The 23157-nt window shown below is 44.6% G+C and overlaps 1 protein-coding gene across 1 annotated transcript; it reads right to left on the bottom strand.

Annotated features, from left to right (window-relative positions):
• Nucleotides 1-918: 918 nt before the first annotated feature.
• Nucleotides 919-17973, bottom strand: CNRIP1 (cannabinoid receptor interacting protein 1). The gene is made up of 3 exons (XM_055327823.1): nt 17765-17973; nt 15591-15741; nt 919-1884 (listed from the first exon to the last, which is right to left on the bottom strand). The coding sequence occupies exons 1-3, from the start codon at nt 17941-17943 to the stop codon at nt 1720-1722; spliced, it is 495 nt and encodes a 164-aa protein (XP_055183798.1). The 5' UTR covers nt 17944-17973; the 3' UTR covers nt 919-1719.
• Between the last annotated feature and the right edge of the window lie 5184 nt (nt 17974-23157).

Raw genomic sequence — 23157 nt, forward strand, 5'->3', positions numbered from 1 at the left:
GCAAACTGTTATTTTTTGACAAACAAAGGAATTGAGACACACACTGTTCTCTTTCAGCGCCCAGCACGGGTGGCCCAGAGCCCAGGGGTTGCTGTGCCCTGCTGGCCCCACGGCCTCACCGTGGGGAAGCGACCCAGAGGGGCCGCGGGTTTGGGGACGGCCTTGCAAATGCGGTTCCACGGCCCTCCTCACACGGGCCCCCTAACCGGCAGGTGCCCCCAGGGAGCCCTCATCACACAGGCCCCTTAACCCGGCAGGTGCTCCCGGGGAACCCTCATCACATGGTCCCCCTAACCCAGCAGGTGCCCCCGGGGAGCCCCCATCAGATGGGCCCCCTAACCCGGCAGGTGCCCCGGGGAGCCTCGGGGAGGAAATGAGCAAACGCACAACCAGCTGCTCAACCAGCCTTCCGCAGGACTACAGGATCCTCGCTCACCAGGGGACGGCGACAGCACCCTGCACCGCGGGACTTCGGCTCCGTCGCCTCCCCACCTCCCTTGACTCACTCCGACCTCTGCTTCCGGAGGAAATGTCTGTGCTCCTTAGGGCCTCCATCCTCCCTGCATGGGGTCAGGGACCGACCTGTCCCTACAGCACCGGGGCGGGCAAGGAGGTGACCCTCCTGGCATTCCTGCCCCATCGCGACAGCACGTTGTCCCACGACCTGGGAGCCGCGACGGTCATCACAGAAGGAGGACGCAGGCCGCTGGGGCGCGGTGCCTTCTGACGGTGCACCCGGTGCAGCGTCTATGCAGCCTCGTCAGAGCGCTGCTGAAGCGCCCCGCCGCCCTGGGGTAAGCGTGCTGCCTGCAGTCCCGGGGTCCCCCCCCTTGCAGCTGGACACCTGGACGGGCCGGCCCGGAGCGGGGTCCTCCAGCTGGGCGGCTCTCGCCTCCAGTGAGAAGAAGACTCGGAGCACGCCGTTCCAATACCTTTATTAAGAAATATCAGAAGTTTGTTACAGTTCCACGGGCAGGTTTACAAAGTCCCAGAGGAGGGGGACGCAGGGAGCCCATCATATGCGTATGCGACACGTCGGGAGCGTGCCAGCCAGGTGACCTTACAGCAGCCGTCCCCTCGGGTTACCCCAACAATGCCTTGGTCCACGTCTACCGGGCCGCAGCGGAATCCCTGAAGTTACCTGGAAGAGTTCTAATGTGTTCTAGATCGTCCTGAAACACTTGTCCTCCAGTCATCGTGGTTCCCAGGGAAAGGCCGACCTGTCCCCGACCTGTCCCCAGGAGGCGCAGCCTGGGGGCCTCTCCGGCAGCCTGGCCCAGCTGCACGGCGCCGCCACCGCACCACACTTGGGAGAGAACCCGCACACATGGTTTTGTGTTTTATCTTTTTATTTAGCATTTACCAAGAACAGGGCGATCACTCAACTTGGCAACGACACACCGGCGGCCCTGCAGCCGAACCGTTGGGAGGGGCGCCACCGGCCCGCGCCACCGAGCTCCTCGCAGCGGTCGGTGGCCGGGCGCAGGGACAGCGACGCGTTATTACAGTGGGGGGCTTCTCGGGGATGGGGCGTCACAACCTTTCACGTCGGGGACGGTACATCGGAAGGGAACGGACACTTGCAGAATAACCGGGGCCGGTGAGGGCATCGGCACCCGAGGGGCAGGAGAGGCTGGGTGCCTTGGTGAAGGCCTGCGCTGGGTTACCCGAAAGGGGGCCTCGGAAGGGGCCGACCCGCACCGTCGGGGAGAGGCGGCCTCAGAGGAAGGACTCCTTGTTCACCCACATGAGGCTGCGCGTCTCGTTGGGCTTGCACTCGTACTCGATGACGGAGAAGGGGCTTCCCCACTGGCAGTGATCTCGCTTGTGGTAATTGTAGAACTTGACCTGCCACACCGTCTCGAAGGTCCCAATGTCGGTGAACTGCGGGAAGACAAACGGGCCGTAAGGACCTCACTCTGCGCAGGCGGGGGCCTGCGTAACCAGGGGCGCACGGTCAGGACTCCTGGGTCTGCAAGGGGTAGGCCCCCACTGGGACGAGCTATTTGCCTTTACTACGTGAGCTGTTTCCCAGAAATGCTGCCTGCAAGCCATGCTTCCCCTAAGACCCTATTCCCATCGTACGAGTGCCGAGTGCCGTTTGCTGTCACACCATCTTTAATAAACACGACTCCCCAGACGAACCCGTTTTCCAAATTCCACGATTGGAAGGAAACCACTCTCTGAATCTCGGGCTTTCCGAGCTTGCCACGAAGGGAGGGGGGTTGGGGTTAGGAAGAGAAGAGGGGATAGTGTTTGATGGTGACCTTCTGGTTTCTTTCTTTCTTTAAGATTTTATTTATTTATTCACGATAGAGCGTGAGAGAAGGGCAGAGACACAGGCAGAGGGAGAAGCAGGCTCCATGCACAGAGCCCGACGTGGGACTCGATCCAGGGACCCCAGGATCATGCCTTGAGCCGAAGGCAGGCGTTTAAACTGCTGAGCCACCCAGGCTGCCCCTGGTTTCTATTTCAAAAGACGGTCGTGCAAAATAACATAAGCACAAAATCACGAAACACAAGACACAACTGCCCTTCCATCAGTGATTTCGTTTCCAGGGAAGGATATTTTCTCGGAAGCATGTATTTGGCAAAGGCCCTGCTTGAGCTTTTAAAAATACCGTTGAGGGTTTCTACGTCAGAAATCCGTGCCCGGAAAGCATTTATTTAAATATGTTTTCTTTTACTAGGTGCTCTTTAGTTTTCAGCCACTAGATGTGACATGGAGCCTTGACTAGAACTTGTTCATAACGGATAGTATATTATTTACGTCTCCGGTTTGTGTGCTTAGTTGTCAGTTATCTGGTTATGGTGCCAACACATACCTTCTGTATCATCTACAGAAGTGCTTTGAACATCAATATTGTTTTATCTTAAATGATAGTAGTTTGCTGTATCTAACATAGGTAAATAAATCAGTGAATGTAATTCAGTCTTTTAAGTTAGGGATACTGTATAAGGCGATGGTGTATCTCATATACATGTTACGCACAGTATGTTTCTTGTGTGCCCCATGGATATGCCACTGTGTCAGACCTAGTTATTTATAAAAAGAAAATTGTTTCATAATAATGATCCTCTGTCTCCCATATTAAAAACTTTTTAAAATGCAAAAAAAAAAAAAAAAAAAGAAAAGAAAAGAAAAAAGAAAGAAAGAAATCCGTGCCCGTGGCTCTGGCTTCAATTATCCACTAACCCAGACCCACATTCGAGTACCTACTACGTGCTTTGCACACATGAAAACGTGCATGGTTCTTGCCCTCGAGAAGTTTGCATTCTGCCTCCAGAAGGTGGGCCCTGCAGATCGCGGCACAGAACTTGCCTGGGCCCTAAGCACGCAATTCCCTTGTAGCTGAGAAGAGGGCAGAGAATACCCTAGGGGCCCCCGGGCAGGTGCTCAAGTGTCCTGCAGGGTAGCCTGACCCTGCTACTGCCTCCCGGAGCTATTTAGGGGATCTGGCATTCAGCAGCATGATGCCTGTCGTTATTTTCTCCTCTGACCCTCTCCCGTCATGGGAGGGGACAGGGACTGACTTGGCAGCGTTCTTAGACCTGTCGGGCGCCAGAAGACGTGGAGGGCGGCAGGGCAGTGAGCAATAAGAGCCTCAGCCTGAGGCCGCTGCAGGAGGAGGGCAATCAGGTGCTCCCCAGATGGCTTTCCAAGATGCTCTCAAAATTATATCCTGCACCATTGCCTCATCCTGCTAATTCGATCCCAAAACAAGGTTTGGCTTTCCTTTGGGAAATGTGCCTGACTGGAAATACCGGGTGATCTACCTAGAGTCCCTAGCTCTTTCCCCAAGTAAGAGAAGAAAGTATCTTTTTCTAGAGAATCACGGCTTCGGGCAGCCCCGGTGGCTCAGCGGTTTAGCGCCACCTTCAGCCCAGGGTGTAACCCCGAGGTCCCAGGATCGAGTCCCATGTCAGGCTCCCTGCATGGAGCCTGTCTCTGCCTCTCTCTCTGTGTCTCTCATGAATAAATAAATAAAATTTAAGAAAAATCAGGAGGGGATCCCTGGGTGGCTCAGCGGTTTGGTGCCTGCCTTTGGCCCAGGGCGTGATCCTGGAGTCCCGGGGTCGAGTCCTGCGTCGGGCTCCTGGCATGGAGCCTGTTTCTCTTTCCTCCTGTGTCTCTGCCTCTCTCTCTCTCTCTCTCTGTCTATCATAAATAAATAAATAAATAAATAAATAAATAAATAAATAAATCAATAAATAAATCTTTAAAAAAAAAGAAAAATCAGGAAAGACTGTCTTCTTCCTCTTAAAAAAAAAAAAAGAATCACAGCTTTGCAGCCTAGAGACCTGTACAAGTAAGAAAACAGCAGCTTTATTCACGATAGCCTCAGACTGGAATCAGCCCAAGGTCTCATCACACACTTGGTGATAGAGTTTGGTGTATCTAGAAGATGGCATTTTACTCAACAATAAAATGAAACATACCGATTCAGGCAGCAGCAACAAGGATGGATCTCAAAGATGTGCTGGGCAAAACAACCAGACCCCGAAAAACACGTATACTGTTTGATTCCATTTATATAAAACTCACACATCTATCTATCTCTATCTATCTATCTATCTATCTATCTATCTATCTATCTATCTATCATCTATCTATCATCTATCTATCATCATCTATCATCTATATATCATCTATCCATCTATCTTCAATCACTATAGAGTACATAGATAATCTATGCTTATAGGAAGCAGGAAACATCCATGGTTTACTCAGAGCCTGGGGTGGGGGGAGGGATTCATGATTGATAAAAATGTGCAAGACGGAACTTTTTTTGGGGGGGAATGTTTTACATCTTGACTGAGGTGCTGGTTACGTGAGTATATGTATATGTTTGTCAAAACTCATTGATCAATATGCTTCAAACAAGTGCATTTATTACATGTAAACTGCCCCTGAACGTCGGTTCAAAAATAGAAAGATTGATTTTTAGTGAGCTGCAAGGAAACAGCCTAAACACGGCGAGCGGGGATGGAGTCGTACAGCCGCCGGAAAGGGTTAAAGGAATAAATACACGTGGGTAGAGCAATTCCACTTCTCGTTTATCTTAAGGATGTCACAGTGTTTATTGTGAAAAACAACAGTAAATGTCTATCTTTGAGACCTTAACCATGGCATATCTAGGTCATGGAAGTCTATGTAGCGATTCTCAGTGTAAATATTTAATAGCTATTTTTTTCTGTTATTCTACATTGTTACCTGAACTGAGTCAAGTATGAACAAGAATGTCTGCTATTAATTCAATTAAAATGATACATATTAATGTCAGAAACACCGATGGAATTAGGTTTTGTTGTTTTTTTGCTGTTGTTTCCCATTCATTCATTCCTTCATGAGACATTTATTTTATTTAAATGTATTTAAAACAAATTTTACCAAACAGTTAATACCCTTAGTATATATAAAAGCTTATATGACTTAATTAGTAAGCATTTGGATAAAACAGAACACATTCATTTAAAAGAGAAAAAAATGGCTAATATCTGAAAAATATTCAAATGTTATATTATTAGTAATTAAAGAAATAGAAATTTTCACAGAGGTCTTATTCACCTATCAATTTGGCAAAAATACCTAAATACCAGAAGCAATCTAACCATCCAACTTTAAGACAATATTGTGAAAATGGTGGCATATCCATATGATGGATTTAGGAACCATTACACAGGAATTTGGGGTTTTTAATGAGGAGAAAAATGCTTATACCAGTGTCAACAGGAAAAATATTAAAGCAGTTCATATACAGTATGAGCTCAAGTATATAAAATAAGACATATGGGAAAAAGAGAATGAAAATATGTTAACAAGAAAGCTTCTAAATAGAGGAATTGAGTGTTTTTCTATTTTTTTTCCACTTGGATTTTCTGCAATAAATGTTACTTTTGGGCAGCCCGGGGGGCCCAGCAGTTTAGCGCCTGCCTTTGGCCCAGGGTGTGATCCTGGAGACCCGGGATCGAGTCCCATGTCGGGCTCCCGGTGCATGGAGCCTGCTCCTCCCTCTGCCTGTGTCTCTGCCTCTCTCTCTCTCTCTCTGTGTCTCCCATGAATAAATAAATAAAATCTTTTAAAAAATGTTACTTTTATAATCATAAAGAATGTTAAAAATGGTGAAATGGATTTATCATCTCTAAAACAATAACATACGTATCCTCTTAACCCTAGGCATTTTATGAATTCTATCAAGGATACATATACATGTCACTGAAAAGATGACAATTTTGTTGACAGTAGGCTAGCGGTGGGAAGAATAAATTGAAATCTCATTTTATAAATCACCAAGATTTTTAAAGAGGGACGATGATGAGGATTGTGATTATTACCATGATTTGACCAGCACAGGGCATTGCATATTTTAAGTGCAATTGAATTACATTACGTTACAACAATATTTTACAAACATCAATTAACCTTTGGAGCAAAGCAGCTCTAGATTATGCTAGGTAAGTGGGAGAAACAACACTGAGGCCTTTCTTGAGATGGATATAAATAAAAGTTGGTTGTAAAAACAAAAACAAAGATGATGATGACCACAGGTGAGAAAAACCTGAAGACATGATGCTGTGTCTGAACAACCTTAAAATTAAGAAAGTCTGAATGTCACAGTGATGTGGGAAACAAAGAGGAGAACTTATTAAGTTCCCTCACTACCTACACCTAAGAATGACAAGTCCTTGAAACAGGCAGAGGGACCTTCCTCTAGGAACCCAGCGGCCTCGATGCTGATGCTTTGCTAAGGGCAACAGGCAATCTTAGCCTGACCCCCAGGGTCCTTAAGTCAACTTTACCATGTCAAAATTCCTTTGGAAACTTCCTTTATCTCTACCCCCTTTCCCAAGATCATCTTCTAAGCACACGACTCCCAGTATACATCTGAAGAGTCTCATGAGACGGAGTTTTTACTAAACAGTAATAAATGACATTTTCCTAACAATAGCTAGCCCCCCAGAGTCCTGGAAACCCTTCCTGGGAGGCTTCCACTTTCCCTGACCCCCTCCCAACTTGAAAGTATATAATGGGCCACACTCCCCATGACCCCAGTGCGGCTCTTTCTGCCCCCAGGCCCATCCCTGTGCTTTAATAAAACCATCTTTTTGCACCAAAGACATCTCAAGAATTCTTTCTTGGCCGTCGGCTTCAAACCCGAACATCTCTCCTACATCAGCCATTCTCAGGGACACAGGAGACCAACGTAGAAATCTGCTGATGGCAACAGTCAGAGCTACAGATATGGGAGGTTTAGGTGCTTCTATTCCGGTTTCTCTCTCTTTTACTAGTGTTGGACCCCAGGCCATGTTGTAGTTAATTGCCGCCTACTATGCATATATTTTTTCTGTGCCTTAGTTGTTCTAAGGCATGAGCCTTCTTCCTTTTCTTTCTTCTGGAGTTCTATTTCCAGGATGGATGCCTCACCACCTGGCTCAGAATTTCTTCTCCTCGAATGTAAGGAGCAGATGGGGTCCCGAAAGCTGACATTCTTCTTAAAGAACAGAAACAACTACACAGGCTCTCTACTCCCTCCCAACCCATCTGTGCCTTCCAAGGAAAACCTACCCAGTCGGCCTGTGTGATGCAATGCACACACAGGTAGGATTCTGTGCAAATGCATGGCATTCTGTATTTTATACACCTTACACGGGCCATTCTGCTTAGGTCTTTTGACTAGTTTTAGCTTCCCTGTTTCACAGATGAAAGAACTAAGATTCAGAGAGGTTAAGTGACTGCCCTACGTCTAGGCTATGCAGCCGACTAATGAGAGGAAAAGGTCAAGAACTTAGGATTCCTAATTACTTTTTTTTGAAAGATTTTATTTATTTATTCATGATAGACACACACACACACACACACACACACAGAGAGAGAGAGAGAGAGAGAGAGAGAGAGAGGCAGAGGGAGAAGCAGGCTCCATGCAGGGAGCCTGACGCGGGACTCGATCCTGGGTCTCCAGGATCACGCGGCGAATTGAAGGCGGTGCCAAACCGCTGGGCCATCGGGGCTGCCCGGGATCCCTAATTCCTATCTAGAAACTAGGATCACTGTACCAAACTGCTTCTAGAAGGAAATTTGTTAGAGGTTAATTTTTCTCTGAGTGAGAACATATACGGATTGTCATGTGTAGGATGCTTTAGGACACTACCATGCACTAAACGTGTGCATCTCCCCAAAATTCGTATGTCATGAGGGTGGAGTCCTCATGAATGGGATTAATGCCCTTTTAAAAACAGACACGGGATGGACGATCTCTATGTCCTTTTCATGCGAGGATACAGCCAAAAAAGCAACTGTTTTGAACCAGCAAGAGGGCTCTCATCAGACACCGAACCTGCGGGTGCCCTGGTCTTGGACTTCCAGCCTCCAGGACCGTGAGAAATAAATGCTTGTTGTTTAAGCTGCCCAGTCTCTGGTATTCTAAAAGTGACACTCTACTATAGACCTGGATGTATTATTTTTCTTAGCGTCCTGCAAGTTGCAGACTTTTTTATTTTACGTTTTTATTTTACAACTGACGTGGAAGAGAATCCTCGGATTCCAAGGAGAAGAGATTCATCCATCATCTTCAGTAACAAGGAACCCCCAAAGTTTGTTTTATTTATTTGTTTTATTTTTTATTTTTTTAAAATAACTTCTATGGTCTTAGAACCAAATGGCCTAGAATCACTAGGATACTTCGTCCCATTCACCGTGCCACTTAGAGACATAAGAAGTTCACCAAGAATTAGGACCCTCAGAAATCCATTGACTCGAGAGCACAGAACAACATGATTATATTGGTAGAGACATGATGTCACCTCATTGGTGAACAAATTCAGTATAACAAGCATTTGTGGCTTTTAGTGTGGTATGACCTATGGATTCCTACTGGATTCGCAGCCTCTCTGCTCCTGTCCTGCTTGAAGTTTTATGAGTAAATACATGCTTTCCATTTCTCTTATTGAATAGATAGGACAAAAGGTTCTGAGAATTATAAAGTATGTTTAACTTTATAAGAAACTGTCAAACTTTTCCTAAGTGATTGCACCATGTTACAGTCCTACCAGCAATGAGTGCGTTAGCTGCTCTACATCCTCTCCAGCGCTTGGCATTGCCAGTCCTCTTAACTTTACTCAGTCGAGTGGAGAAGAATGATGATAAAGAACAGAAATTAAAAAAAAAAGAACAAAAAAAAAGAATACAAAAAAAAGAACAGAAATCAGTGAAATAGAAAAGAAAATAATGATAAATAAAAGTCTATAAGGTAAGACTCTAGAGGGAAAAAATAATGATAAGTAAAAAGTAATGAAACCAAAATCTGGCTTTTTGACAGTGTCTTAAAACTTCATAAACCCCAGGGGCTCCTGACTGGCTCAGCTGGTAAAGCATGCGACTCTTAAACTCAGGGTCATGAATTTAAGCCCCACACTGGGTAGGGGAGTCTACTTTAAAAAATAATAAAATTTAAAAGCCAATAAGCCCCTAGAAAAACTGAGCAAAAAAAGATAAAACAAACGACCAATATCAGGAATGAAAGAGATGCAATCACTATAGATCCTAAAGACCTCAAATTGAGAACTTTATGCCAATACAGTTAATGAAATGGACAAATTCCTGGTAAGATTCAAACTATCAGTAAACCTCCATCTACTAAAGAAATTGTATCTGTTGTTACAAATCCTCCTGGAGACAAAATTTCAGGCCCAAATGGCTTCACTGATAAATTCAGATATTAAAGGGAAAAATTCCAATTCCGCATAAACTCTTTCAGACCACAGAGGAAGAATACTTCCCAGTTCATTCTATGAAGCCAATGTTAACACCAAAACTTGGCAAAGATGTTATCAGCAAAATTGTAGACAAAAATTCCTCATGAGCTTATGCATAAAATTTGTTTCTACTTTTTATTTGCTTGAAATATGAGTAAATCAAATCCAGCAATGGGCTTTTACAACAGTACCAAGAGAGTTTTATTCTTGGAACTCAGGGATGGTTCAATATTTTTAAATCCCTGTAATCGACCATATTGACAAAAATACAGGAGAAAAGCCATTATCATCATATCCATAGATGCTGAAAAAGCATTTGGTAATTCAACATCCATCCATGATAAAAACTCTCAGCAAACTAGGAATTGAAAGGAAGTTCTTCAATCTGCCCAAGGGGCATCGACAAAAATTAAAAAGCTGTAGTTAACATCACCCTTGGTGGTAAGAGACTGAGTTCTTTCCCTATAAGATGGGAAATAAGGCAAGAACATCAGTTCTTACTATTCCTCTTCAGCATTGTGTTGAAGGTCCTAGCCAGTACCTTATGGCAAGAGGAAGAAAAAAAGAAAAAGTAAAACTGTTTCTATTTACGGGTGAACATCTGTTTGCACAAAATACTAAGCAATCTAATAAAAAGCTACAAAAATTAATGAGTGAATTTAGCAAGTTTAAGACACAGTATCAATTCACAAAAATTACTCTATTTCCTAAAGAAATACACCAGCACTGAACAACTGGTGTTATTTTTTTTTAATAGTTCACCAATTCTGTAGGTGGAAATTAGCATTGCACTATTTACACGTATATTTTCACCAGTAGTGAAATTAAGCCATTTAAAAATATATTTATTGAGGGGCAGCCCGGGTGGCTCAGTAGTTTAGCGCCACCTTCAGTCCAGGGCGTGACCCTGGGGTCCCGGGATTGAGTTGTGGAGCTTGCTTCTCCCTCTGCCTGTGTCTCTGCCTCTCTCTCTGTGTCTCTCATAAATAAATAAATAAATAAATAAATAAATAAATAAATAAATAAAATATTTTAAAAATATATATTTATTGGTCATTTGTATTTCTTCTTCTGTTAGTTGCCTATTTATTTATTTTTGCTTACTTTCCCATTTCCCTATCCTTTTTTAATTTTTATTTATTTATGATAGTCACACACACAGAGAGAGAGAGAGAGGCAGAGACATAGGCAGAGGGAGAAGCAGGCTCCATGCACCGGGAGCCCAACGTGGGATTCGATCCCGGATCTCCAGGATCGCGCCCTGGGCCAAAGGCAGGCGCCAAACCGCTGCACCACCCAGGGATCCCCCATTTCCCTATCCTATTGTCATTTTTTTTCCCCTCACTGGTTTCGAAGAATTCTTTGTATATTAAGTTACAGATCTTGCCAAATGACTGCACCAAGTTGACACAAAGGAACAACTCTTGTGTTTGGGAGGACCCGGTAGGGCTACCTACCTCCGCACACCTGGCCTCATCACAAGGTCGCAGGCCTCCTTGCCGTATTCCCCCAAACTCACCCCCTGCCCCGTCCCCCACTGACGAGAGCCAGCAAGAGGGGAACAGTGGGACTGGTGCAGAGCCTCCACCTGGCGTGTCCCCCTGGAGGCACCACATGGGGCACCGGTCACGTTAAGGAACAAGCCAACGCTGCCGTTTGAAATGGAGCTTGAGAGCTTGAGAGCTCGGTATCGCTGGAGTCACTCCCAGCACCGGGGCCCCTGGAATGATCTGAATAAAGAGATCAACTGCCATCAATCCAAGTCAGAGATCACTCAAGGACCTCCTGTCTTCAGCCTCAGTGGGCAGCAAAGGGCAGGCCGCAAACCCAGTCTGCAGGGGCCGCGGCCGAAACCCAGGGCGAGTAGCTTAGGAGATTGTGCACGCTTTCAGGATTGTTACTTGCCTTTTAATTTAAATCCTCTTAATGAAAATTTACTTTACCTTTAGGATGTTTGACAGAAATTTTAGAGCGCACGTAATCAAAGCTTTTAATTTTTAGCTCTGGCCATCTCCCGTTTCTTTTCATTCAACTTTTTTAAAAGTTGGCTTTTTACAGTTAGCCCCTTGATCCATCTGGAATATATTTTAGAGTATGGTATCGGGAAAGAGTAACAGTGACATTCCCCCCAAGTAGCCAATAGTCTCAGCATTATTTAGCTAATGATTTAAGAGTTAAAAAAAAAAAAACTTAAAAATTTATTTTTATTTTTATTTTTTTTAAAGATTTTATTTATTTATTCATGTGAGACACACAGAGAGAAGCAGAGACAAAGGTAGAGGGAGAAGCAGACTCCCTGCGGGGAGCCCGATGTGGACTCGATCCCAGGACCCTGGGCTCATGACCTGAGACAAAGGCAGATGGTCAACCACTGAGCCACCCAGGTGCCCCCACCCCCCAAAAAAAATACCTTGACGTAACTTTACACTCTTAAGAAGCTGCTCTTGTAAACCTTTAATTCAGCTTCCCTTACTGGATTCCCCTGCTTAATTAATTAGTTTACTCAGACATTTCATGACTTCCTTGTCTCTGAAAGTGTGGTTGTGCCTGTAATTTACAATACTGAAGCTTGAAACATTGATGACAAAAGTCATAAAATAGGTTCAAGGCCACGTGGGTCTTTCATTACTAGAATAAAATTCGAATTTAACATTAGAACTGCTGACTGGATCAGGAAACCTTCTCTAATTTCTCTTGTTTTCCTTAGAATCAGCCTCTTGCAGATAAGATACAAATACACGGCCAATGCTCTTACCAACAGCCATGTGATCACTCTTGGAAAAATCAGCTGTCAATCACTTGCTGCTTTTGGTCATGGACAATATATGTAGGAACCTAGGCTTTACTATTGGGACTCATAAAATGCTAACCCCATCTTAAATCCTTTGTTTTTTTTTTTTAAAGATTTTTTAAATTTTCATTTATTTATGATAGTCACAGAGAGAGAGAGAGAGAGAGAGAGAGAGGCAGAGACACAGGCAGAGGGAGAAGCAAGCTCCATGCACCGGGAGCCCGACGTGGGATTTGATCCCGGGTCTCCAGGATCGCGCCCTGGGCCAAAGGCAGGCGTCAAACCGCTGCGCCACCCAGGGATCCCCCATCTTAAATCCTTTGTAAGAGGATGTAGAACTATAAACATATAAATCAAGACTGAATGAGGGGAAAGCAAATAACAAAATCTAAAATTATGGAAAAATCAAAATAGAGTGCCAACCGTGTGGAAAAATAACTTTCTCAAATCCTAAAGGAAAATGTGAGAGATGTAATTACGTTTCTACACAATGGAAAATGTAACCAAAGCAATACTGGGAGAAATATGACAGATTTTTTAAAAAAGATCTTTACTAAGACTCTGATTTTTTAAGGTTTTATTTATTTGGGGCAGAGAGGGAAAAAGAGTGCATTGTGCATGCACACAAGTAGGGGGAAAGTCAGAGGGAGGGAGAGAGAGAGAAACTCAAGCAGGCTCCGCGCACTGAGTGTAGAGCCAGATGTAGGGCTAAATCCCACGACCCCTAGATCATGACCTGAGCTGAAATCAAGAGTTGGAGGTTTACCAACTCAGCCACCCAGGTGCGCCTCACGACTCTGATTTGTAAAAAATAATCTTTGATAGAAATATTAACAAAACATGAAAAAAAACAATTTACACACACAAAAATAAAATTAAATGTTGAAATAAATGTTCATTCTTATAAATGATCGTAAAAATTAAATTAGGAAATTTATTTTTTAAAGTAATTCTCAATGTTGTCATAATTAGAGCAGAGCCACTAGGTTCCCATATTGTTAGTAACGCTGTAAAATGGCACGTACAACACGTTGTAAAAATACCTGAAATGGCCGTTATGTGGGAACAGCTGTAAAATGCATCTCTCTTGACCGAACAATTTTACTCCTATTGAAGCAGTAGCACAGAATTATTCATGATAGCACTTTTTATGATGAGAACAACTGACATATCTAACATCTGGGGAGTAATCTGATCATTACGGAACAGCATGACAGAGTCTTAGGTTGTCACTGAAATTCTAACAATGAATATGTAGAATGTTGGACAAATAAAATGGACAAATAGAATGTTGGACGTAATAAAATGGTTGCAAAGATAAAATGTATAAATGTGGAAGGGAATCTGAAAATGAACTGGGTCAGAATGTGAGGATTACTGTTGCTTTAAAAATTTGCTCAGATTTCTGAAACTTGTGTTATTTCACATTTTTTTAAAACCATGTCAATCTTTTGAGATGCTGGGATGTGTTCCCAGTCCTCCTCTCTGTACCTGTGCCCAATAAAAAGAAATCTTACAGGGACTTGTTGGCCTTCAGTTCTATCAGTGTATTCCTAAATGATAGTATTCAAAAATCTGACTTTCTTCATCACATAACGAGTATCATCCCCTTAAGGGTCAAAAAACAATCAATCAACAATTTGTAACCCTTATACCAAGAGTTTCTTCTTCTCTCAACTCTCATTAGTTATTTATTCCTTTCTCCAGAAAAACTATCCCCCAGATTTTGGATTAGAATACGACCCTTGGCATATGCTCCAAGGGTACCACTACTTTTTTTTAAAAGCATACTTTGTATGATAAAATTATTTCCTTTATTATCGATAATCATGTAAAGTATGTTTTCCTCCTCTGGTTTAGAAGCTCCATAAAGCCAGAAATGTCTGTTTTGTTCATTGATACTCTCCTGCTGCCTGACAGGTAGGCTATCCCCATATATTTGTTGATGAATCAAACAAACAAAAAAATAAAACAGAAATCCAAAAACCCTAAATAAAATATTAGCATATTGAGTTTAGTGATATATTTTTTAAAATACTTAATTTTTAAGTATGGTTTGTTTTAGGAAATAAAGGGTAGCATGTTATATAATTATTACATCAATGTATCAAAGGAGACAAATTTTCTCTATAGATGAGAAAATAAATTAGATAAAATTCAACACATCTCCCAATCAAAAAAAAAAAGTCTCGAGGCATCTGGGTGGCTCAGTTGGTTAATCGTCTCTCTCTCAAATAAAGAAAATCTTAAAAAAAAAAGTCTCTTAATGAGCTAGAAAAAGGATGCTTTAACATGATAAAATATTTAATTTTTATTTATTTATGATAGTCACACACACACACAGAGAGAGAGAGAGAGAGAGAGGCAGAGACACAGGCAGAGGGAGAAGCAGGCTCCATGCACCGGGAGCCCGACGTGGGACTCGATCCCGTGTCTCCAGGATCATGCCCTGGGCCAAAGGCAGGCGCCAAACTGCTGCACCACCCAGGGATCCCTGATAAAATATTTAAAACTAACATTGTACCTAATAGTGAAACCGTGAAGGCAAGGATGCCGCTTCCCATCATTAATAAGCAACATTATTCTAGAAACATCAGCCAATGCCACAAGGCTAGAAAGAAGAATCAGAAAATGATAGTTGTATGTAGACTACAACTGCCAATCTGAAAAGCCTAAGATTAAATGAAGAATTTCAGTAAGCAAGTTCGGTAAGGCGGCCAGTTACCAAATACACGAACATACTATAAAAAAGCAATATACTTAAAACAGTGCAGTATTAGCATAAGAATAGCAGATCAACGTAATAGAGCGTAGAAAGAGATTTAATTTTTTTGCCATTCAAGAAATTACTGTGGAACTGACCATTGAGCAAGCGTGGATTATTTAATTGTATTGGGATATTATGGACAAATAGACCCCAATATGAAGCTGTGCATCAATATAATATTTCATAGTTTCATGATATTTCTTTTTTTTCTTAAGGGGAGACACCGACTTTTTTCCCCCATGGTTTCCGTTTGCCCCGACACCCCCAAGCGGGCCTTACCGGCATCGTGATCTGGATGGGTTGCCGTTCTCCGCTCTTGGTTGGGGCCACACCTTCTGTGTCATATATGCCCGTATAAACAACTCGGTCCCCATCTGGCTCCTTCGACTTCAGCTCCAGCGGGACAAGCACGCCACCAATGGAAATGTTCCTGCAATGGACGTGAGGTGACTGTATATGGTAGGAATTAACTTAGGCACCCTGTCCTGGTTTGGACCATAACCCTAGGCCGGAATCCTACAGGGTTTGGCTCAAGGGGACATCTGATGGGGAGGAAAGTTCGGAAAGGTGAAGACGCTTGAGTTCTCCAACTTACCAGTCATGTGACCATAGACTAATGACTTCATCTCTCTGGACTGACCTTAGTATTCTCATCCAGAACACTTGTCTAAAGTGGAGCCGGATTATCATTCGCCTCTATAGTTTCTTATCTCTGGAGCTATTAAAAACGTGCCCATTCCCAGTCTCATCTCAAACCCTAGAACTTAGAATTCAATATGGTCAGGTCTGGTTTGGCCACTGGTAAATTTAAGGTTCTCTAGGTGATTCCAACGTGCAGGAACGACTGAAAAACCACTGAACTCGTTCTTTAATGATTTCTTCTGTTCGAACAATCAGAGATCCCGTGATCTAGGGCTGCACAAGCAGAAATTCTCACTGGCATCATTCCTTTATGTTAACTTAGGGATTCTCCAGGTTTAGTCCCTGGAGCAGCAGTGTCAGTATCACCTGCCCAGGTATCAGAAAACAAAATACTAAGCCCCACCCCAGACATAGTAAACTGTAAATTCTAGGGTGGGCTCGGCCATCTGTGTTTTAAGAAGCCTTTGAGGTGATTCTGACACTCAAGCTTAAGAACTACTAGGTTAGGGCAATGAAAAATCCTTGATAAAAATCAAAGTGCAGGGGCACCTGGGTGGCTCAGGTGGTTAAGTGCCTGCCTTTGGCTCAGGTCGTGATCCCCGGGTTCCAGGACCCAGTCCCACAACCAGCTGCCTGCTCAGTAGGGTCCGCCTCTCCCTTTGCCCCTCCCCCCTGCTCTTGCACAGCTTCTCACTCTCAAATAAATAAAATCTTAAAAACAGTACAGTGAGAAGAGAAAAAAAAATAGTCCTGTCATTTAAAAAAAAAAAGATTTTATGTATTCCTGAGAGAGAGACAGAGAGAGGCAGAGACACAGGCGGAGGGAGAAGCAGGCTCCCTGCAGGGAGCCTGATGCAGGACTTGATCCGGTGACCCTGGGGTCACGCCCTGGGCCCAAGGCAGACGCTCCACCTCTGAGCCCCCCCAGGCATCCCTAGTCCCGTCCTTAACATAGATTCATTTTAGATTAGTTTAAAAAATAGAGAACCACCGTGAAGAAAATGAGATGTAGGACAGATAACTTGGGAGAAGAGGTTGCGAGGAAAGAAGGGACAGGAAAAGTCTGGGCTATGTGGAAGTGCAGGGAACGCGGGGAAGCCGAAGGTAACCCATGCACGTGGCTGCAGGGCTGGCGACACAGGGGTCGGGCGCGCCTGCCACCTCGCAGTGGGGTTCTAGGGCCTTGGATTAGGGCCTGACACCTGGAAGGCCTACACCGCCCCGGATGAGGGCCTGCCGGGCTAGGGCGTGCAGGGGGCTCGGGGCCTCCCGGGCTAGGGCGCCAGGGGTGGGGCTGGACCCCCGCTGCCCGGGTGGGGCGGGAGAGGTCACCGCGCTACAGAGAAACCAAGAGACATCCTCTGGTTGCAGGGATGGCGCCGTGTCACCGGGACAAACAGACAGCCCCGGGGGGGGGGGGAGCAGGAGGGACAGCCTGCAGGACATGCCCCGGGGTCGCGGCCGAGGGAGGGGGGAGCATCCCTCGGGGACCCCCCTCCCCGCGCCTCGCCTCTGCGCCTCGTTGCGCATCCTGGCTCTGGCGGAGGGCGGACTGCGGCAGGGGGAGCAGCGGGGAGCCCCGGGGCACGGGGAGGGGGCTGCCGAGGCCTGGGCACCAGGGGTGGCACGTTGACAGGGACCCCCCGCGCCCCCCAGCCAGGCCTCCTGCCGCCCTGTAAACATCCCTGGGCGCGATGGGTGGGCGGGAGCGAGAGGGGAGGTGGGGGCACGCGCGGGGGCACGCGCTGGGGCAGGGGCAGGGGCAGGGGCAGGACCCGGGCCCCCCCCCCCCCCCGGCCGCGCCTACTCACTCGACCTGCAGGCTGCTGGGCTTGAGCTTCACCTCCACCTTGTAGGACGAGCCGGTGAGCAGCTTGATGGTGCGGTTCTGGCCGAAGCGCTGCCCGTCCACCTTGAAGAAGACGGGGCCGTCGTTGGGCTGGATGCGCAGCGCGATGGAGAGGCGCACGGCGCCCGGCAGGTCCCCCATGGCTGCGCGCGCGGGGGCGGGGGCGGGGGCGCGCGGGGCGGGGCGCGGCGCGGGGGCGCGGGGGGGCGCGGGGGGCGCGGGGGCCGCAGCATCCGCCGCGCTGCTCGGGGGCGCGGCCCGCAGGCCCGGGGCTGGGCGGCGCGGCCGGAGGGGACTTAATCCTGTTTACGCGCCGCCATCCCTGCGGCCGCGGGGGGGACGTGGGGCTCCTCCTGGAGACGTGCAGGGGTGCGGGGGGTGCGGGGCTGCCGGGCTCCGGGGTGCAGGGGTGCGGGGGTGCAAGGCTCCGGGGTGCAGGGGTGCAAGGCTACGGGGTGCAGGAGTGCAGGGGTGCGGAGTGCGGGGTGCAGGGGTGCGGGGTGCAGGGCCTCGGGCTCCCCACGCCGCCCTGCTCGGCCGGCCGAGGGCCGCGGAAGCCGTAGCTGGCGAATCGGGCGGGCCCCGGAGGAGGAGGAGGCCGCGCGGGCAGGGGAGACGCGGCAGGAAACCGCTACTCAGTAGCCAGTGATTTAAATTCCAGGAAATGCGAGCCTTTCCAAGGCTTAGGGGAAATGGCCGCGGGAAGGCGCAGGTCCAGATAATGCGCCCTGAAAGCGACCCTGGACTAGAAATGTGTGCAAGAAAAAGATGATTTATATGATGATCATACATACATGCAAGAAAAAAACAAAATAATATATTTATATGATTTATATGATGATCATATATACATGCAAGAAAAAGAAAATCATATATATATGATTTATATGCAAGAAAAATAAAGTCATATATGATTTATATGATGATCCTATATATATGCAAGAAAAAGAAAATCATATATATGATTTATATGATGATCATATATACATGCAAGAAAAAGAAAATCATATATATGATTTATATGATGATCCTATATATGCAAGAAAAAGAAAATCATATATATATGATTTGTATGCAAGAAAAAGAAAATCATATATATGATTTATATGATGATCATACATACATGCAAGAAAAAGAAAATCATATATATGATTTCTATGATGATCCTATATATGCAAGAAAAAGAAAATCATATATATATGATTTGTATGCAAGAAAAAGAAAATCATATATATGATTTCTATGATGATCATGTATATGCAAGAAAAAGAAAATCATATATATATGATTTATATGCAAGAAAAAGAAAATCATATATATGATTTATATGATGATCATATATATGCAAGAAAAAGAAAAGAAAATTATATATATATGATTTGTATGATCATATATACATACAAGAAAAAGAAAATCATATATATATGACTTACATGATGATCATATATATATGCAAGAAAAAAATCATATATATATGATTTACATGATGACCATATATATATTATACATATTTATATATATATATATACACATTCCAGGAGCTGCACTTTCTTGTAGGTGTGTATTTTCTTATGCATATTCTTGGGTCAAGACTGACACGGTGTAATGAGTCACATATATTTACATGGATCCTGAAAGGTGAGCGATTAACCCTGTAAAAGGCAACTGGCAGGTGCCTGAGGCATCGCTGGTGACGAAGGCCAAGAGGAGGGATTGGTGGCAAGATGACTGGCGGGGCGGCCCTTGCGACTCGGCGGATCTGAGATGCGCGTGATGGGATGGAGAAGTTGGTTGACATCTGGCGACCCAGGGTGCTGGGCTCCTCCGGGGACGGCTTCGCGGGCTTCAGCACCACCTGCCTGGATAGTTACGGGGGCCCTGAGCTCACCTGGCCAAGGCCAGGGCATGTTAGTGAGGACCGGTGCGTAGGGACCCGTCTGCACGGCAGCCCTCATTCAATCAGGCTAGTATTGCTTCTCTTTAGAAAAACCATCATGTCGAAGATGATTTGTTTGCTACATTATTCTACAAAAATACATCAGGTTTCATTCTCGTTTCAGAGTTGTTTGCAATCTTGCCCACGCGACTCTTTGGTGTTAAATTCAGGGTTTTGCATAATGGTTCGCTTTTCTACATCGATAAATTTGCTGATCATACCATCGTCGTTGACATTAAGTAAAATCTATTTTTTTAAAGATTTATTTATTTATTCATGAGAGACACAGACTGAGAGGCAGAGAGGCAGAGACACAGGCAGAGGGAGAAGCAGGCTCCACGCAGGGGACTCGATCCCGGATTCCGGATGACGACCTGAGCCAAAGGCAGGCGCCTAACCACTGAGCCACCCATGCGTCCCAGTAAAATCTCTCTCTCTCACTCTTTAAAAACAAAACAAAACAAAACAAAAACTAATATATATGTTCTTTACAAAACATGTATAAGTTTTGGGGACAGGAGCTCTTTTTTCAGGTCACCTAATAATGCCTACCGTGGTGTCTTCTGCAAAGGGACCCATCAAGTATTTGTGTTTATCCGAATCGTTCAGACTTCACTGAGAGGGAGGGAATAAGGCTGGAGGGAACGACTTGAAAATGTGCCTCGGCAGCAGAGGCAGTTTGTGTAGTAGTTAAACCCAGAAGCCTTCCAGTCAGACTTGTTAAAATCCTCACTCGATCTCCTTGCCAGTTGTGTGACCTTGGGCAAATTTCACAACCTCTTGGAAACGTTTTTCTCATTTGTAAAAGGGGTGGAGGAAAGCAGAGGCTGGCTCTCTGGTAGGGTTATTGCGAGTGTCAAATGAGACGATGCACATTCTCTAATATCGGCCATTATTATTAAGGTTTGGGGTCGGGGATACACATGGCCCATAAACATGTTTCAGGATGCTCAGCTATCTCTACTAAAAAAGCCAGAGGAATGTAGACTAAATCAGTAATATCAAATGTTTTTGTCTATCAACTTGACAAAATTTTCAAAGACTTAAAATTCACCGTGGGTAAAGATGTAGGGATCAGCCCTGTCATAGGCTGGTGGAAAAATATAGTGGTTACCACCTTTTATTAGAAGTAAAGTAGTGAATTTACTAAAAGTTAAACCATAAATGGGGTGCCTAGCTGGCTCAGTTGGTAGAGCATGCAGCTCTTGATCTCAGGGTTGTGAGAGTTCAGGCCCCATGTTGGGTGTAGAGGTTACTTTAAAAATTAAAAATAAATTAAAATAAATAAAAATAAAAAATTTAGGGACACCTGGGTGGCTCAGTGGTTGGGCACCTGCCTTTGGCTCAGGTCATGGTCATGGGATCTGGGATCGAGTTCCATGTCGGGCTCCCTGCATGGAGCCTGCTTTTCCCTCTCCCTGTGTCTCTGCCTCTGTGTGTGTGTGTCTCATGAATAAATAAATAAAATCTTAAAAAAAATAAAAATGAACAATTTTAATTAAAAATTTAAAAATTAAACTATATGTGTATCTATGTGTATATATACACACACGCACACATACATACTGTTGAGCCAACAATCCTACTTTTAAAACCAATCCTTCAGACAAAATAAAGGCATGATTACATTGGAGATATGCTATTTGGCTATCAATTGCAGCATTGATTGTAAATATCGAAACAAAGCATAAACTGAATGTCAACCGAGAAATAAACGGCTGAATAAATTCTTACATGCCCATGCTGTAGAATTTATGCCACTGTTAACATAATAAATTGTATGCTGTACTGGCAAACACATGCACTAAAACTCTTTTTTTTTAAAAGATTTTATTTATTTATTCATGAGACACACAGAAAGAGAGAGAGAGAGACACAGGCAGAGGGAGAAGCAGGCTCCATGCAGGGAGCCCGATGTGGGACTCGATCCCAGGACTCCAGGATCACGCCCTGAGCTGAAGGTGTCACTAAACCACTGAGCCACCCGGGCTGTCCCTGCTAAAACTCTTCATGATAGAAATGAGGTGGCTACACGGTGGCAGACTGGCAGCTCGAGGTCAAACACGTCGTCTGGTTTGTTCATTGCTGTATCCCAGCATGCACAGAACAGTGCCTGGCACATAGTAGGTGCTCCATAAATATCTGTCGAGTCGAATTTCTGTCCTTAGTTTAAACACGTTCATATGCAAATTCTCCTGTATCTTGAAAAGTAATTAGATCCAAGTGATTTATCTGGAGTAACATAAATTGAAAAAAAAAATCTGATTGCAAATGCTATCTATCGTATGATGGTATTTCAAAACACTAACAATTTTAAGACCATATAAATGTGTGTACGTTTTCTATTTATCCTTTTGAAAAATTAGAAGGAACACAGCAAACATAATGTTGGGGACTCTGATGGATAGGGACTGGAAAGAGGGTGATACTCTTTTGAAATTATTTTAAAGTCTTTTTGGAAATTTTACTGTTTTCCTCTGCGTTTTGGTCAGCAATCCCAGTCTCAAGTCAACTTCCATCTGCATACTGAAAAGAGCGTCGGAGTCCCAGGATCGAGTCCCGCGTCGGGCTCCCTGCATGGAGCCTGCTTCTCCCTCTGCCTGTGACTCTGCCTCTCTCTCCCTCTCTCTGTGTATCTCATGAATAAATAAATAACAATCTTAAAAAAAGAAAAGAAAAGAGCGTCGGGTGTGGAGTAAGATGACTTCAGTTTGATTGCTGACTCAGCCACTAATTGGTTTCTTTATGCAAAGCACTTAAAATCTTTGCATTTCAATTTTCATTATGTATAAAATGGGAATTAAAATACATCCCCCCCCCAAAAATAGATCCTTCCCAATGGTATGAGAATCAAATGAGAATATGGAAAGCATTTGAAAAAATAAATTACTTTTCAAATATGAGGTGTTGTGGATGCTGTTCATTGAGGGTAACATTTTGAGAATGGAATAATTCCTGTGCAAATGTGCAAAGGGCACGGGTATGTAGTATAACGGATCTGTGTTTGTATTCTTGTTCTGCTGATTATAAGCTGGTGACGTCGAACAAGCCAAGCTACTTAACCTCTGAGGTCCCCAGGTTTTTCATTTGTTTAATGATAGTGGTAACATATACGATGCTCATAGAATCCAATGAGATTGTGTAAAGCAAGAATATCAGTCACATAATAGATACTTAATAAATTGTAGCTATTTTTGTTTATTTGAAAGTATGTTACTAGATTCTAAGGTCTCTAGTGTTAGTACCTCAAATTTGATGTCCTCAAAGGTTGTCTATCAACAGGGCCACCGTTATTGCTCTTCTTTTAGAGATTGGTAAGTTTAGCCCAAGTGAATGGTGCACATGGTAGAGGAATCAAGCTAATGATTTTCCATGTTCACGGTCCATTCTTTGGGCTAAATTCATATTACAGACTTCAA

This window comes from Nyctereutes procyonoides, unplaced genomic scaffold (assembly GCF_905146905.1).
Source record: "Nyctereutes procyonoides isolate TBG_1078 unplaced genomic scaffold, NYPRO_anot_genome, whole genome shotgun sequence".
NCBI lineage: Eukaryota > Metazoa > Chordata > Mammalia > Carnivora > Canidae > Nyctereutes > Nyctereutes procyonoides.

Bases quoted from the DNA above. Each gene is read 5' to 3' on its own strand.
- CNRIP1 (XM_055327823.1), bottom strand. From the start codon at position 17,943: ATGGGGGACCTGCCGGGCGCCGTGCGCCTCTCCATCGCGCTGCGCATC. The intron at 15,742-17,764 runs GTGAGTAGGCGC...CGTCCATTGCAG, and splicing joins CCCAGCAGCCTGCAGGTCGA to GAACATTTCCATTGGTGGCG. The intron at 1,885-15,590 runs GTAAGGCCCGCT...GTCTTCCCGCAG, and splicing joins CCATCCAGATCACGATGCCG to TTCACCGACATTGGGACCTT.